This window comes from Tetrao urogallus (assembly GCF_951394365.1).
Source record: "Tetrao urogallus genome assembly, chromosome: 1".
In the NCBI taxonomy this organism is placed as follows: Eukaryota; Metazoa; Chordata; class Aves; order Galliformes; family Phasianidae; genus Tetrao; species Tetrao urogallus.
This window is the reverse complement of record NC_136813.1, coordinates 122,932,152-122,947,595: the sequence shown is the minus strand read 5'-3', so window position 1 is coordinate 122,947,595 and position 15,444 is coordinate 122,932,152. Positions and strand designations below refer to the sequence as shown.

The following is a 15,444-nucleotide window of genomic DNA, read 5'->3' as shown; positions in this document are numbered from 1 at the left end:
CAACTGTTAACAGCATGACAATCTCAGGTTTCTGCTCTGCTTCTGCCTGATCAGCATTTGGGTATAAGACAGAAGCAACATACAACCATTGCACTGTGTGATCTGGCAACCTATTTCTTCAGCCCCAGCTTGAATTTACAAAGCTGAATGAGCATTTGTCTGTTAAAAGGTTTCTCCGCATAGAAACATCGACTTTACTGCACCAGCTTACCATCCTTGTAGCAGCAGCCAACATTAATGGAAAGAAGACACTTTCTCCCTTAGTAACCTGAACTCAGATTACCATATAGTGTTAATGCTTAGCACCCCACAGTCCTCAGAACCATTTAACCCCTTATTTGTGAGATTTGTTTACTTTTTTTTCTTTTTTGTGGTTTTGACTTCTAAAATAAGTTTGTGATGTTCTTAGATATTGAGACTGTATTGTTCCTAACTGTATCAGCACAACAGTAACCCTACTGTAGCATTTCTTTCTTTCTGCTTGTACTGTCTTTCACCACAAAAAAAAAAAAAGAAAAAAAAGAAAAAAAACCTTTCAGAAGATACACAGTAGATGATTTGATATGATCCAGCCATATGCCTTCCCTGTCCTTACCATAAGCTTTAATTTTCATCCCTCTCTATTTGTGTGGTAAAGGAAAGCTGATAAAGTCATTGTCACTGTACTCCTGAAATGAATTATAATATCAGCCAACCTGGTGAGCATCATGTACCACTTTGATAGCCTGAAGGTCCATCTGGCTTATGCAGAAAGCTCTGACTGTTGCAGAGTTGAGGATATAGTTAAAATGCAGCTTAACTCTATGGCAAGCCTAAAACAAGACAGGAGTCAGGGCTTCTGTGGCTCCCAGGCTGGATGTGGCTCTGGACAGCCTGGTCTAGTGGTTGGCAACCCTGCGCATGGCAGGGGGTTGAAATTAAATGATCGTTATGGTCATTTTCAACCCAGGACATTCTGTGATTGTATGACTCAGGAGTTCTCTCCCCAACTTTATTTTTTTCATACAAGTGAACAGTCATTAACTTTAATGATTTCTTGCTTCTGGCTACAGTGTAAACACATCCAGATGCTCCAAAGTAATGCCCTCTTCTCAAACAAGGGGAATGATCACAGACTGTAGATCTGCAGGCACCTTCTGGGGGGGGCCTCTCCCTCTTTCTTCTCCACCTTGTTGACTCTGCCAGTGTAGTCTTGCCTCCTTCTTTTGTGCTGGCAGTAGCATTCACCAGATCTTCCTGCAAGCAGATTCAGCTCTCAGATAGCAGAAAGCAGGCCAGTGTTTTTTGCAGGGTTTGTTTTCTCCTGTTTGAATGAATTAAGTCAAAGCATACGGAAATCTAACAAAATAAGAGCCAGCATGAGGTAGGCAGCAGGACGAAGGGAAAAAAAAAATGGAAGGGAGATGAGACTTTTTCCTCCTAGCAGCTATGGCCCACTGAAATTTACCAGTTCACAGATTTGATACCGTAAGTATAACCATGTTAGCTATCTTAACTGCACTTCAGGTGTGCTTATAGAAACCAGAATAAGAGGATTAATTCTGGATACGCTCTGTCCATTAGTCTTAGTTGTGAACAGCTGTTCATGTGATGTTTGCTTCTCTGTGAATAAACACAGTTGAAGTACATACCACCTTGTAAAAAATGGGGCTTGAGCTTGGGAAAAGTTTTCAGCTAATAGAAATCACAGAACCATTTAAGTCAAATAATAATCATATGCTGGAGAAATTTTAGGCTAACTTACTCAGCAAGGAGTAGAACATCAGCTGATGTCAGAGGGAGTATGATTATTTTGGCACAATCTCTTTCTCTTAAAGCTATGTTTGTTTCCAAGTCAGTCAATAGCCATATTTAATGCATTTTATATAATGATCTCCAAGGAAAACTGTGGATGGGTCTTGTAGAATGTTTCTGTGTTTAAGAGTCTTTGGTAGTTGATATGTGAAGAGAGGTAGCTCTACTTCTTTGTCATGGGCCTCACAAACAACAAAGGTCTTAGATGCAGTGTATATTTTAGGGAATATTGCATTGCAGATGAATGTGATATTCTGAACGAAAAAGGTCGTTAGCATACGCATGCTTATATTGTTAGCAGTATTGTTTAGTCTAAGAGGGTGCAGATTTAAGAATTATCTCACCATTGCAATATCAAGACTGCCAGTTGTGTGTCTGTCTTGGAAAACTGATACCACAGAAGTCATTTCTTAATGATTGGACAAGTATCAAAATGTTACAAACCTAAAATCAATAATGTTGAATGTACAGATCATGATGATATGGTATTTTAAGTCTAAGGAGTATATATATTGCCATCATGTAGCCATTAGGGATTATTTATATGCCAGAGTTCCCTTAGGTGTGTATTCAGAAGACTGTGCCCATAGACTTAAAGTAAATTTGAAAAGAAGAATTTGTAATCCATGATTTCAGTTGCACAGTGACTATTGACTGTCATAAGGGATTCTTAACAATACTGTGTCTACTCTTTTTTGTAACATTGCTGAAAGGAGTGCTATAAATGTGGGCAGTAAACAGCTTCTCAGCCAGAAGAGCTGAGAAACTGGAAAGGAGAAACTGAGTTTTATTATGCCAAGGAGGAGTGGCTGAGACTTGGATGCTTGTGCCTCATGGAAGAGAGTCTTAAAACTGGAGTGAGGAGGCACGCTTGCTGCTATCCAAGAGATTTTGTCTCACTCCTCAAGCCCCAAAAACTCCTTGTCTCTTCTTACTCACTCTCTTCAGAGCTCTGCCACCACTTTGTTTTCCTGTGTCTCCCATTAGCCCTGGTAGCCAAGCAGCAGCCAGCATCTGGATGGGCTGGCAGCCCTCAGGCTTTCCTGCTTCTCAGCTGAGCTTAGGGCTTTACAACACATGGCTGTTACTAGCCTAAGTGCCTCTTGCACAAGTAGGGCAGTCTTTATGGAGGATGTTTTGAGAACCAATTAACTACAACTTTTATCTTCATTGTGCATAAGTATAAAAATCCCCCTAGAAGCATTAACCACAGGAAGAAAGTTGTAGCCATTCCTCTCCATTTGAAGATATAGCTGCCCTAATTCCTATCTAATTACATACCTCAGTCTTGCCGAAAAGTACTGCTGAGAAAATGGCGGAATGTGGAAACATCTGCTTTCAGAAGCCCTGCTGCATGGCCACAGCAGTTCACCACCTTCCCACTTTGGCTGGGTTGTTTGTTACTACATTGTCTTTAAGCCTCTCAGTCCCAGTTCTCTCTTCAACAAAATCCCTTTAGTTTCAGACTGTACAAATTTCAACCATCTGAGTTCACTTAAACAAAAAGTAAGTGTGTGTTAGGGGGAAATGATGTTTCCTTGTGCTACACAGACATACTTTCTAAGTAAGCCGTAAAAAACCAAAAGGCAGGGAAATTGCAGCATGCCCAAACAATTTAGATACCAGCCCTGACTCAATTCCCTTATTGAATCTCACACACTTTTAAACTTGCTGGGCCTCAGAAACATCCTTGTGCTTTCTGCTGTAGTTCACTAGCTAACACACACCCTGTGGAGAGTCGTGCCATTTAGCTGCTTGTATGGAAGCCTCCTGATAGCCAAAAGTGATTTAGGCTTCCTAGAGGCATTCACAGCATCCAGACTTTCTTCAATCAAGTGGTTAAAACTTAGGAAACAGTATCCACAAACAAGTCCTTTTTCTGGGTTTCTCCATCCTTCCTGAAAATTTTAAAACAAAATTTGAAACTTTTAACAGTTTTGACCTTCCTGGGGAATGCACCTTTTGGTATTGTCTTTACTAGCCTTCTGAGGAGGCATCTCTTATCCCAGCTGAGAAGCTCCTTTTAATTGTTAGCATTGCCTTTTCTTGCATTTTCATGAATTTCAGAGGCTGCAGTCTACTCCACTTGGGTTCTGATTTACTCTAAATTCATTACAGTGGCTAAGAGATATCAAATGGTGTTTGACCCATGGTGTCTGTTGACCTACTAAAGATAGATGTGGGTAGCTTCCCCAGCAGCCACCAGGCAGGGGCAGGCCACCACAGGCAGGGTGGTGGGAGGAGGTGGAGGAACTGCTTGGCCCCTCACCACTCTGCCTATAACCTGGCACACAGCGCGTGGCTGTGGTGCACTGGGCAGTAGAGGTGGAGCCCAAAGAAGCTGCCCCTCACTGTGGGTGGGTAGGAGCAGGACATGCAGCCCTGGCACCTGTCCAGGCAGGAGTCATTTGCCTTAGGGCTGTTCAGGAGTGAGCTGAAGGGGAGTGCACTCCTGTCAATAGTGGAGAGAGGGCAGGAAAGGTTAGGGTCTGGGTGGGTCACAGGCAGTGAGTGTAAAGGAGTACTTCTGTATAGCTGCTTAGTGTCCAGGTTGCCACCAGAGAGGTGGTAGATGCCCCATACTTGGAGATATTCAAGGTCAGGCTGATCAAGGGCTCTGAGCAACCTGGTTCTAGCCGTAGCTGTCCCTGTTCATTGCGGGGAAGTTGGGCTAGGTGACCTCTAAAGGTCCTTTCCAACTCAAATGATTCTGTGATTCTTTGATTTAGTTGCTGCTCCTTTGTCAGTCAGGGAGACCCCTTCTGACTTTCTTATTTTATTTAACTTGCAATCTGTGAAGAAAGGTATTCAGGCTGTAAATAATTTATGATTAAAGACAAAAAAAAAAAACCCAACTGAATGTGTTCACGTTAATAAAGATCTACCTTTTGAAACCTGTATTAAGGCAAACTGATGCAAGTACTTCACAAAGTGCTTCCAAGCTGCTAGTGCTAAATGCTTTTTATTTCCTATTTGCAGTGTATGAAGACACAATAGCCGTTGTTGAATTGATATATGCCAGCTCATTAAATTATTGCAACTTAGTTATATATTTTTTTGATTGACAAGTGTAGCATTTAGTCTGTAACTCAATATTACTCCTACTAACTTGTAGGATCCAAGCAGAATTTTCAAGAATTTTCAGTTTTCCTATTGAAGCAAACAAAAATTTAAAGACCTAGGGTGCTTTGGCGGTGTGGGTTTTTTTGTTGCTTTGTTGGTTGTTTTTTTTTTTTGCAAATTTCATCAGCCTGCTAAATACCTCTGCAAGTCTGAGCAGCTCAGTTGGTTTAGAATATGGGATGAGGCCCTTGATTGCTTGGGACTTTCTTGTGAAGTTCTCAGGATGCAAATCTGAGTTATTCTCATTTGAGGAATGTTAATATTCAAGCTTAGCCTGAATCCATTGTAAAAATTAAGTGAACAACAAAAAACAAATTTGCACTTGAATACATCCTCTTCTGAGCGTAGTTACAGCAATATTCTATTGATTATGAATAACATTGCAAGTTGCAAATGATGTGCTGAAAGTAAAGTTTGGGGCAAATGATATCTCTGCAGAACTGTAAGTATTGATTATAAGTTAATATAATCAGATGATTTCTGCCACAGGTTGCATGTTCAAGAATATAAGTCTGACGTTCATATGTTTGTGTGGGAGTGCCACCAAGGAAGGTCTCTCCTAGGACTGGCAGTAGTGACACCATCAAATCCAAATGACTGACAGTAGGACACTGACACCATATAGCACTCCCATGCTGGGGCCATGTACCAGTCAAGCACCTCAGCAACCTCCTAGCACAGTCTGAAAGCACTGCTTCAGCCACAGAACTACCTATCCTTCCTCTCCCCACAAGTTTTTAATAAATTCATGGCTTGACCAAAAGGTGTCTCTTTTTTTCCCTGACTAATTTATAATGTCTAATATCTACTATGTCTAAGTCTGCTATCTAATAAGTCTAATATCTGACTAATGTAAGTGAATGTTTTCCAATTTGAAGCAGCTCCCAGCAAGACAGACCTCTGTAGAGATGAGCTGAAGCTCATCGACACTACAGGTTTTTAGCTCTGTTTGAACCTTGCAAGCCTTAGCAGAAGCCATAATTATTTGTATACATTCCTGGTCAACTGACTGAAGTAAGCCCTGACGCGTGCTTATGGGGAGGATTTTCATAGCTCTTAGTTTATTGGGAATCCACGTGAGTCCCCTGCTCCACCCTAAGTAAGCCCCCCGAGCTCTAGAAACTGCTCTTGGCCAAAGCACCATTCTGCTACCCTCAAATCCAACTCCAGTAACAGTTGTTAGCTACCCAACTGCAGAGGTGGGTACATCAGTTTGGTGTCCAGTCGGCAGATGAGAAGTGAGTTTTCCATGTGGTAACTTGCTGCCAGCTCATGGCTTGTGTGGCCTTGGTGAGTGATTCATTGCTGGCCTAAAAAGTCATGCCGCCTTTACAGTGATTTGAGTGAAGTAAACATGGATATCTTCAGGGAAAAAAAATATTGTAGATATTTGAATGTAACAGTATTACAGTGCAACTCTGATCGTTTGGCAGAATATACCCTGAGGAGTCAGAGCCAGTAGAATTGAAGAAGGATAAGTGGTGTTTAAAGATTTTTATTTTTCTTACTTAAGATTCCTGATGCTTTTTTTTCTTACACAGCCTTTCAGTTCAGAAATGAATTGCACGTGTGTCACAAAACTACTTATGTGGACTCTTCCTACCATATTACCTGAGCACCTCCCACATTATTAAAAGGCTCAAACCACTGCAGCAATACAATCTCCCTTCCCTCATTCCTTGTAAATGAAATCTAGAAAATAAGATTTTTTTCAAATGCATGCATGTCTAAGAGGTTAAATAAATTTGTGTGAAACTAGTGGAAAGCTTGTAATTGCTTCTGCCCAGTGCTGTACAAGCTGTTAGAAGCAGCAGCATTCAGCATTACAGCGTTTAGTTTTAGCCAACTTACCTTCTCTGTATTTGCAGCCTTGGTGTAGGTGCCTGGGCCAAGTATGCAAGCTGGGGCGAGAGGAAAGTTTCTATGTATCCCTGCACAGAGAAAGGGCCAGTCTAGGCTGGTCATTAGAGAATGAGTGGGAGAGAATTATTTCTCAGATCCGGTCCTGGTCCTAGCTAGCAGTACTTCTTTCCAGTCAGAAATTCTGAATGTCTTCTTCCTTTCTTTTGCCTTCTTGAGAGACAATACAGGTTTCAGAAATAACAGTTTGGAAGTGGGAAATGCCATCAATAATGTTAATATCTCTAACCACTTCAGGTACACTCACTGAATGTATTATTCATATGCCTTTTCAAAAAGCATTTTATATTCTCAGACTGAACATATCATCATATCCCCATTGTGAAACATACCAAACCAAGACAGACAGGAATAGGTAGGCTGGCAAGAATCTATTTTAGCACCTGGAATCTAGATGTCCTTGGTTACCAGTCCTTTAACCATTGCAACAAGCCACGTCTGTGATATTTTGTCTCGGGTTTTACTTTCAAAGTGAAATACAACTACATCGCCAGCTGAGTGATCTAGCCAGTTCATCTATAAAAACCCTGTTGTTTCTGGCAGCAGCAGAACCTCTCGCTCTGTGCAATTTGCTTTCTGTATTTCATAGTTACTTCTGCACACACACGTTGCAAGCAGGAAGTAGGAGCAGCTCAGCTCTTGTCTTCCCCTGTCTCAAGAGACTGCCATGAAACTGAAAAACACTAAACTGTAACCTAAGTATCTGTTAGACCTTTAATTAGCGACCTAAAGAGTGTTTGCCAAGAGGAAATTTTAATTCAGTTATTCAAATAGAAAGTATTTAACCTCTCAATAGCACTCAAGTAATTATAATGCTTGTGTTGTTTTTTTTTCAGGAACTGTAAAAAACAAAAATCAAATTGAAAAATGATAGGAGGCATCATTTTTATGTGACATGGAACAATGAAATTCTCTGTTTGAAAGGAAAGCTGCAGCATTGCCCATGCCTCAAACCCCTGTAGCTGACACAGAAAGGAGCAGCCTCAAGCAGGGAAAGCAGGTTGCAGATTGTTGATTTTCCCACTGAAACAGCCTGAAACAGCATCGGGGCCAACTGTGGTGGTTTTATGTGCGTCACTACAATAGCAAACACCCAGCAAAGATCAGCAGGTCATTTCACACAGCTTGTAATGTGATAAAGATGCTCAGTCAGTGGCGGGAGGACTAGGATGCATCAGAAGAGGCTGTATACTCCAGTACATTTTGCAGATATTAGTCAATACCAACCAGGCTATCTGCATTTCAGATTGCAGCAGCTGTTTCAGCCCTAACTCTCACTGTTCTTTCACTAGATATCCACTCAGAATTTTCCAGAATTAATCCCAAGAAAAAAACAGTATTTTCTTTCTTCTGTTTTCACAGACTGTAGGTTGCTTTGGGATTATGTTTATCAGCTGCTTTCTGACAGCCGGTACGAAAATTTCATCCGATGGGAAGATAAGGAATCCAAAATTTTTCGGATAGTGGATCCCAATGGGCTGGCCCGGCTGTGGGGAAACCACAAGGTAAGGGAGCAGTGTATTTTTCCTCCTATGGCACAGCACCTTTTATAACATCACAGGATTTACTTATAAACAAGGGAAAAGGAAGGAAGCGTGTGCATATAAACCACTCCTGGAAGGTTATAATCTTTCATTGTACTTACGTTAGAAGTATAAAGCATCCAGCCTCAAGCACTAAAACTTACCCTTCGCATGAAGAACCTGTTGTTTTGGTTCAAAGGCATTCGGTTATAAATGTATTTAATTATAAAATTACGACAAATGCAAGAATTAACGTTCCTTCTCTCTCAAAGCATCTCTTTTCTTCCTGAAACCTGATGCTAAGGATGTTCTGGTTAAGAAGTGGTCTGCAAGGAGCTGTGTACAACACCTCAGCAGGAGCTTCTTTTCTATGTTCCTTTCTGCTCAGATTTCACAAAAAGAAAGGCTTCTGTCTTGTGATTGACAGCAAATGCTGTAAGATTATGCACTTCTTTGTAACAGGTTGATTCTGCTTTGTTCACTGGAAAAGAGTCACTGATGTTTGCAGTTTGGAGCTGAGTAAGTGCAGACATATCTGAGTACAGATACACGCTCCTATCTTTATTAATGTATGCATACGGTTACAATCATATAGGTACAGTCAGCACAGGCTTATAAAAGAGAAACTGCTTGACCAATGTGATCAACTAGGGATAAATGAACTATGATGAAATTACTAGCTCAGTGGAGGCAGGGAGAAAGTAGATATTGGTTACCTTAACTTTAGAAAGGCTCTTGAGACCATCCCTTCTATAATATCCTTGGACAAACAGATGAAGTACAGACTAGAGAAGACAACAGGAAAATGAATTAAAACTGGCTGAACTGCTTGTCTGAAAGGGTTGTAATCAACAGCACAAAATCCAGTTATTAGTGGTATTATGCAGAAGATTGATTGTGGAGTCAGTACTGCTTAACATGTTCATTGATGACATGGATGATGGGACAGAATGCGTCCTCAGCAAGTTTTCAGTTGATACTTTGAAAAAAACAGCAGCTGAGAAGAGCGGTTGGTATCCTCACAGAGTTGTGCTGCTGTGCATGACAGACCTGCACGTAGTGAAGGGTTAATGAGAATCTCATGAAACCTAACAAGAGGAAATGCAGAGTTTCACACCTGGGGAGGAATGACCCTACGTTTGGAATGTTTTTGCCAGAAAAGTGATTAGATGCTGGAACAGGTTGCTCAGGGAGACTGGAGTCTCCATTCTTGGAGTTTCTTGGATGTGTTCAAAACCAGAATAGACACTGGTCCAAAGACCAGCTCTAGTTGTCCCCACTTTGAAGGACTGGACTACATGATCTCCAGATATGCGTTCCAACACCAACCATTCTGTGATTCTGTATATGAGTGAACATAATTTAAAATGTTGATAAGGTCAAGATTTTCTCTCGTGACATGATTTACATCTCTCTTAGAGGTTTTGGGCTGTGGTACTGGGAATGAAGAGTTCTACCTCCATGCCAATAATCAAGTCTTGCCATCAAGTCTTGTTTTAAATGTCTAAAATTGAAGCTACTTAAATTACTAGTCACTTGGGATGCAGTAGCTTTTAGTGTACAAGAAATGGGAAAAGCACATACAGTATTTCAGGGGTCTTCCCAATGATCACAGTCTACATTTTGCAGAGAAATCATTGACATTCTTCATGTTTAATTACTACAGGAACTCTTAATAAGGCTTTCCTTAGCAGAGCAGCTGAGGTTAAGGCAGGACCTCAGGGCCGTTTTAGACAGGCAGTTCAGACTCATTTAATAAATCTAGATGAACGCCACAGGTGATCTTGGACCGACAGTACTGTGCCAAGCCAGACTCTTACCATGAGGGCTCACAGACTAAAAGCATGCTTCTGCTAGTTTGTCTTGTTTTGCCTACGGCAGGGCAGCTGCTCTATACTCATGCAAACATGGCTTTGACAGTATGGTGCCCTCTCAGCTGGGAGTTTCTTCACCAGTGTGGTAACTAGTGCTCTTTGTACCAAAGAAAAATGCTCTTCAAGCAGATGTAGCCCGGCAAGTACTATGGCAGCTGCCCACTTACAGCTCCAAAATGAAGGGGAAGCTCTGCCACAGTGGCAGATGTACAACCTAATGGACTTCTTGATTTACACCCCTGTAAAGAGAGGACAAACAGGCTCTCAATCTCCACAGTACTCTGTAAGCATTAACTAGTTAATGGAGGGGAATCCCAGAGGAACAGTGCTCTTAGCAAGGGTTGCTGACAAATGCAGTCTATTAGCCATTGTTCTTACATTTTACAAAAGGTGGTTTCATTGAGAACAGGCCTGTCACATATCCATGTAGAGTGAGCATCTCCACCTAGAGTCTCTTTTTGTGGTTGATGAAGCCTTTTGTTTTGTGCGATCCAAGAAACTGCAGAAAAATGTCACTTGGAATTTTTGGTAGACTTTCTCACTTAAATTGCCTTGTATGAAAAGAGATCTAGAAATTTCTACTGATGAAGGCTGGAGGCGCAGAGTGGGCCTGCAAACAGCAGAATAATGAAATGTGATTTCTTGAACTGACCTGGTTATTTTAGCAAGCTTGTGATAGTTCTGCAATTCATTTGGGGGCTTAGGAAGTTTTAATGAGTCATCTCACCACATTTTCCCCTTTTCTTTTGAAAAATACAGAACAGAACAAATATGACTTATGAGAAAATGTCCAGAGCCCTACGCCATTACTACAAACTAAATATTATCCGGAAGGAGCCAGGACAAAGGCTTTTGTTCAGGTAATCTTTTTTGTTATCTTTGCTGTTCCTTTTGAAAGACAATTAGATTTTGAAGGTGGAAGATGGAACTGTGTGTATGATATTTCACTGCCACAGTCAGAACATCAGTGACAATGGGCACAGATTTGTAAAAGCTGTTCAGACCAGTGCTTCCCAGCTTTCAAGGCAACTGCACCAATTTAGGAAAATACAGGCATTTTTCAGTTATCAGTGGAGTCAATAGAAGTGTCTTTCACTCACTTCAAGCAGGCCCTGCTAATTTTTAAAACTTGAGCTATATGATTTGTGATCTTATCAAAACCCCTGGAAAGTCCAGTCCACATTTAACTTCTCAGATACAGCAGCTGTCGAACACTAAGTAGGGATCTGACATTTCCTCAGGGGCGTCAACATCGCAGAAGGGATGAGCTGACGAACACATCTTAGTAGAGGTGCCTTCAAGGAAGAGAGGGACCTGCAAGAACTGTTCGTAAAGCCTGAAGCATCAAATTTGATGATATGACCAAGAATATAAGGAAGTACGGCCCTAAACAACACAAAGCAGGGAGTTGTTGTATGAACTTTGGTACAACTGGCAGAACAACTGAGTGTAAGCACTCCATTTCTCTGCAGGGAAGACAATGGAATCTAGTGTGTAATCCTGACCCACAGAACACTGAACTCAGCCCAATGGCTGCTTTGGATCCAGTCTGGATTACTTGTCTGGATCCAGTAATGTTCATAGAGATTGTATCAATAGAAAGGCAGTCTTGGAGTCTGTTTTCAGAAAAGAAACTAACAAAATTGCATTGGCTATATACAGCTGAAGAGGTTTCTGTGGTATGTCTTGTTGATATTCATTTTAGAAAGAGAATGAAATAGGAAAAAAAGCAAGTGAGGAGATCGCAGGCAAAATCAACTGTATTATTTTAATTCTTTTTGGCAAAAAGTTAAAGTTGCTCCCTAAGGAGTGGTACCAAAGGAGCCTGGATTGGTGTGGCCTTCTGTGAAGATTACACTTCCTGGGGGAATTCTGTGGTGCTGAGTAATGCGTGTACTCCTCTTGGAAACTTTTCTTTGGTGGGAGCACAAATAAAGCAGGAGTCCATCTCTCCTTGACCAGGCTGCCTATTTTCTCTAAACTGTAGAAACTTACTACCTTTGGAGATCTCAGTTCCTCTGTCAGATTTGCCCAAAACTGACCAATGGATTCAAAGGTCACAGAGCAGCATAAAACATGAGCATATAAACTTCATTTCCTTTGGAAACTGGAGGGGGAAACAAAACAAAGCATTTTTTGCACAATTCCCAATAAAAACTTACTGATGTTGTTTTCTTAGACCAATTTATATCTGTAGAGAAAAAGAAGAACAGCTGCAGAAAATCAAGCTATTAATGTGCCTTTCTTGGCTATTTCTCATAAAAGAAAGGATTGGAAATGTGACTTTTTAAGAAACATGCAGGCAGTTGTCTCGTGCAGATATCTGTAGAGAGCTTTATGTAAAATGGAGTGAGAGAACGTTTCCTAGTAGTTTGGCTGAATACCTTTTGCAACAGAAGAGGTTATAGATACTATAGATACCATTTCTTCATTAGCATGAAGTTCTGGGCTGTTTGTTATTTATTTTTTTAATTTATTCAAATGCTGTAATAAACATCCATACTCACTGTGAATTAATAAACAGACTAGAAGGAATACCCAGAGTTCTTCTGTACAGTTCTTATCAGGCCATCTCCCAAACGATTTAGGAAACAGAACAAGCAGAAGATAGGGAGGGCAGTGAGATTGTTCTCTCTTTTGGTTTCATCCTCATGTAAGATAACAGGACAAGCACAGGGTTTAAATCAGGGCACAGTCTGGCCTGTAGGCTTTGATGAGCTTTCACTGGATAGCCAAGGACTGATTCACCACTTCTGTATGCTAGTTTTTCAGTGCCATAACACCATTTATATCAGCAGAGTTCTTCCAGCATACAAATGGGAGTGACACAGCAGTGAGTCACAGACAATTTCTTTTTCCTAAATGCATATGTGCATATGATTTCCAAAATTAGAAGAGGTGGCAAGAGGTTAGTTCCAGGCTGTGCTGTATGTTTGCTGAGAGGCTCTGGATTTTTCAAACTGGAAGCCTGAAGCTTCATAACCACAAAAGCAGAAGGGGGAGGCAAGTCTTAACCCATGAGCTTCAGCACTGATTGATATTAACAAGGTTCATCTCAGTTTGTTTTGTTTTCACTGGAGCCAGGATATCAAGGGTCTCATCAGCCTGAAATAAAGTCAGCTCCTCTGATTAACACATTTTGTACTGCTGATGTTAGACAGTACCTCATTAATGAAAAAAACACAAAATTTTGTAACACTTCCAGTACAAACATGTCTCATTCTAATTTTTCCAGAAGTACTTACGAGTTAGGAAAGTGATTCGTGTTTAGACTATGATTTTATCCTTCCTGTGCCATTCTCTCTTCCTATGCTGTTAAATCCAGAAAGAAAAAGCAGAGGTCTTCCTTGCTGCCTCTTTGCAGTGGTACACAAAAGCACCCTGGCAAAGATCAAGACTGCAGACCTGACCTGCAGGCTGGTGAATATCCTTCCCCATTCCCTATGCTGCCATGCCTCCCTAGAGGCAGTTTCTGTTTCTAACCCTTTGCAGACTTCACTGCAGCAAGGCATGGTACTGGGAGCTGTGGCATTCATTTACAGAGGACACTGCGATGTTACAATTTCACTTGCCTCCAATCACACAGGAGAAGACTGCCTTTGTCTAGCTTAGCCTACAAGATTTTTCTCTTGGGGCTTTTTCCATTTCCCAGAGCTTGTTCTGACTCGATCCTTGAACCTTTCCAGCCCTGCTTCAGATTTTCATATTCCCCTTCACTCACCTACACACAAGCCAGCACAACTAGTAGTCTTTTGCCTCTGTGTCTTGCAGGTGCTTTTGCTTTGAAATGTGCTGGCAATAAAGACCATTCACATGTCTTTCACCAGACTGCATAAATGAGTGGACATGTGGCATACCGTCATCTTACATGGCAACAGCAAACAGTATGAGGAAGAAGAAGTAAACATCATGCCTTGGAAAAGACTGTGGGATTTGGTTAAAATTTGGACCTTCAAAAAAGGAGAGCAGGAGGAAATGCTTGTGATTTTTTTTTTTTAAATTCTTCTCCATGTATGGAGGAGGAAAGAAGCCAGAGGGCTATGGAGAAACTGGGAAATAGCAAGTGATATTGGAGAGTATAGAAAAGATATTTCTGGGGAACTGTAGAGCTCAGAGAGTTCAGCATCTTTATGAAGAGAAGGGCTGAGAGCACTGGAAAATCACTCTTGTTTCTGTGCTTTTCAGGTTCATGAAAACCCCAGATGAGATTATGAGTGGCCGAACAGACCGCCTTGAGCACCTTGAATCCCAGGCACTGGATGAACAAATATACCAAGAAGATGAGTGCTGAAGGGAACTGGTGCACCACCTCTGTGGGTCTGTGTGAGAAACATCTGCTCGGATGGCTGGCACGGTTTGGGAGGGGAAGCAACCCTACAGAAGCAGTAGTGGGGGTCTCCGCTTAGCTTGAAGACCATGCAGGACCTGAAGCACCTTAACGAAACAAACTAACAGACAGAAGTGGTGCTGGCAGAAAAGTAAATGGGAGAAAGCCCGGACTTACGCACTACTTCACTGTTCCTACAAAGCCTCCCTCAAGTTCTTTCTTTCTTTTTGGTTTAAGTTTTTGTTTTTTGTTTCTTTGGGTTTTTGTTGTTGTTGTTGTTGTTTTTTGGTTTCTGTTTTTTTTTCCCCCTAATAAACATGTAGTTTGACTTCCCTTTTCTCACATAGGGCAAAACGTGAGATTATGCTTTTTTCCTTTGGAAGGCTTTCCTTTGGGAACAGAGTGTTCTTACTTCCAAGTCTCATGAGGTAACACCACGTGAAACAACAGTGACACAGAAGGGATTTGCTCACGGGTTCCAGTTTGCTTGGATCAATTTCTGTGTGCTGTGTTTGGTAAATGTACTGAAGCTACCAAAAGAATTTACCACACATATCTGTCAAGCAAAGAGGAGTCACCCTTCACGTGTAGGCTGGGATAGCATCCCAACATAGCTCGGGCTCATGAATCCTTGAATAGCTATTAACTTCAGGCATACGGACCAAAACCAATCACCAAAGTGCTCCAGGGAGGAGAGAAATAAATGTGACAAAGCTCTGCAATAGACCGATGTTGACATTTTCCCTCCCTCTAGCAAAGGGGTGATAGAATGGAGTGGGGGGGAGAGGGACAGGGACAAGTATAAATATATATGTATATATGTGAACCCCACAACATATGCACAATGCAGAATTTTAGCTCAAAGGCTTTGATAAAAAAGCAA

The 15,444-nt window shown here is 41.3% G+C and overlaps 1 protein-coding gene across 1 annotated transcript in view; it reads left to right on the top strand.

Annotated features, from left to right (window-relative positions):
* The window catches only part of ETV6 (ETS variant transcription factor 6), a gene marked incomplete at both ends in the record, with an annotated part of 128,316 nt that extends 113,791 nt beyond the window's left edge, over nt 1-14,525 (top strand). Inside the window, 3 exons of the mRNA XM_079549379.1 lie at nt 8,200-8,342; nt 10,994-11,094; nt 14,420-14,525. Coding sequence (XP_079405505.1) covers nt 8,200-8,342; nt 10,994-11,094; nt 14,420-14,525 — 350 coding nt within the window. The remainder of the gene's footprint in view (nt 1-8,199; nt 8,343-10,993; nt 11,095-14,419) is intronic.
* Nucleotides 14,526-15,444: the final 919 nt, after the last annotated feature.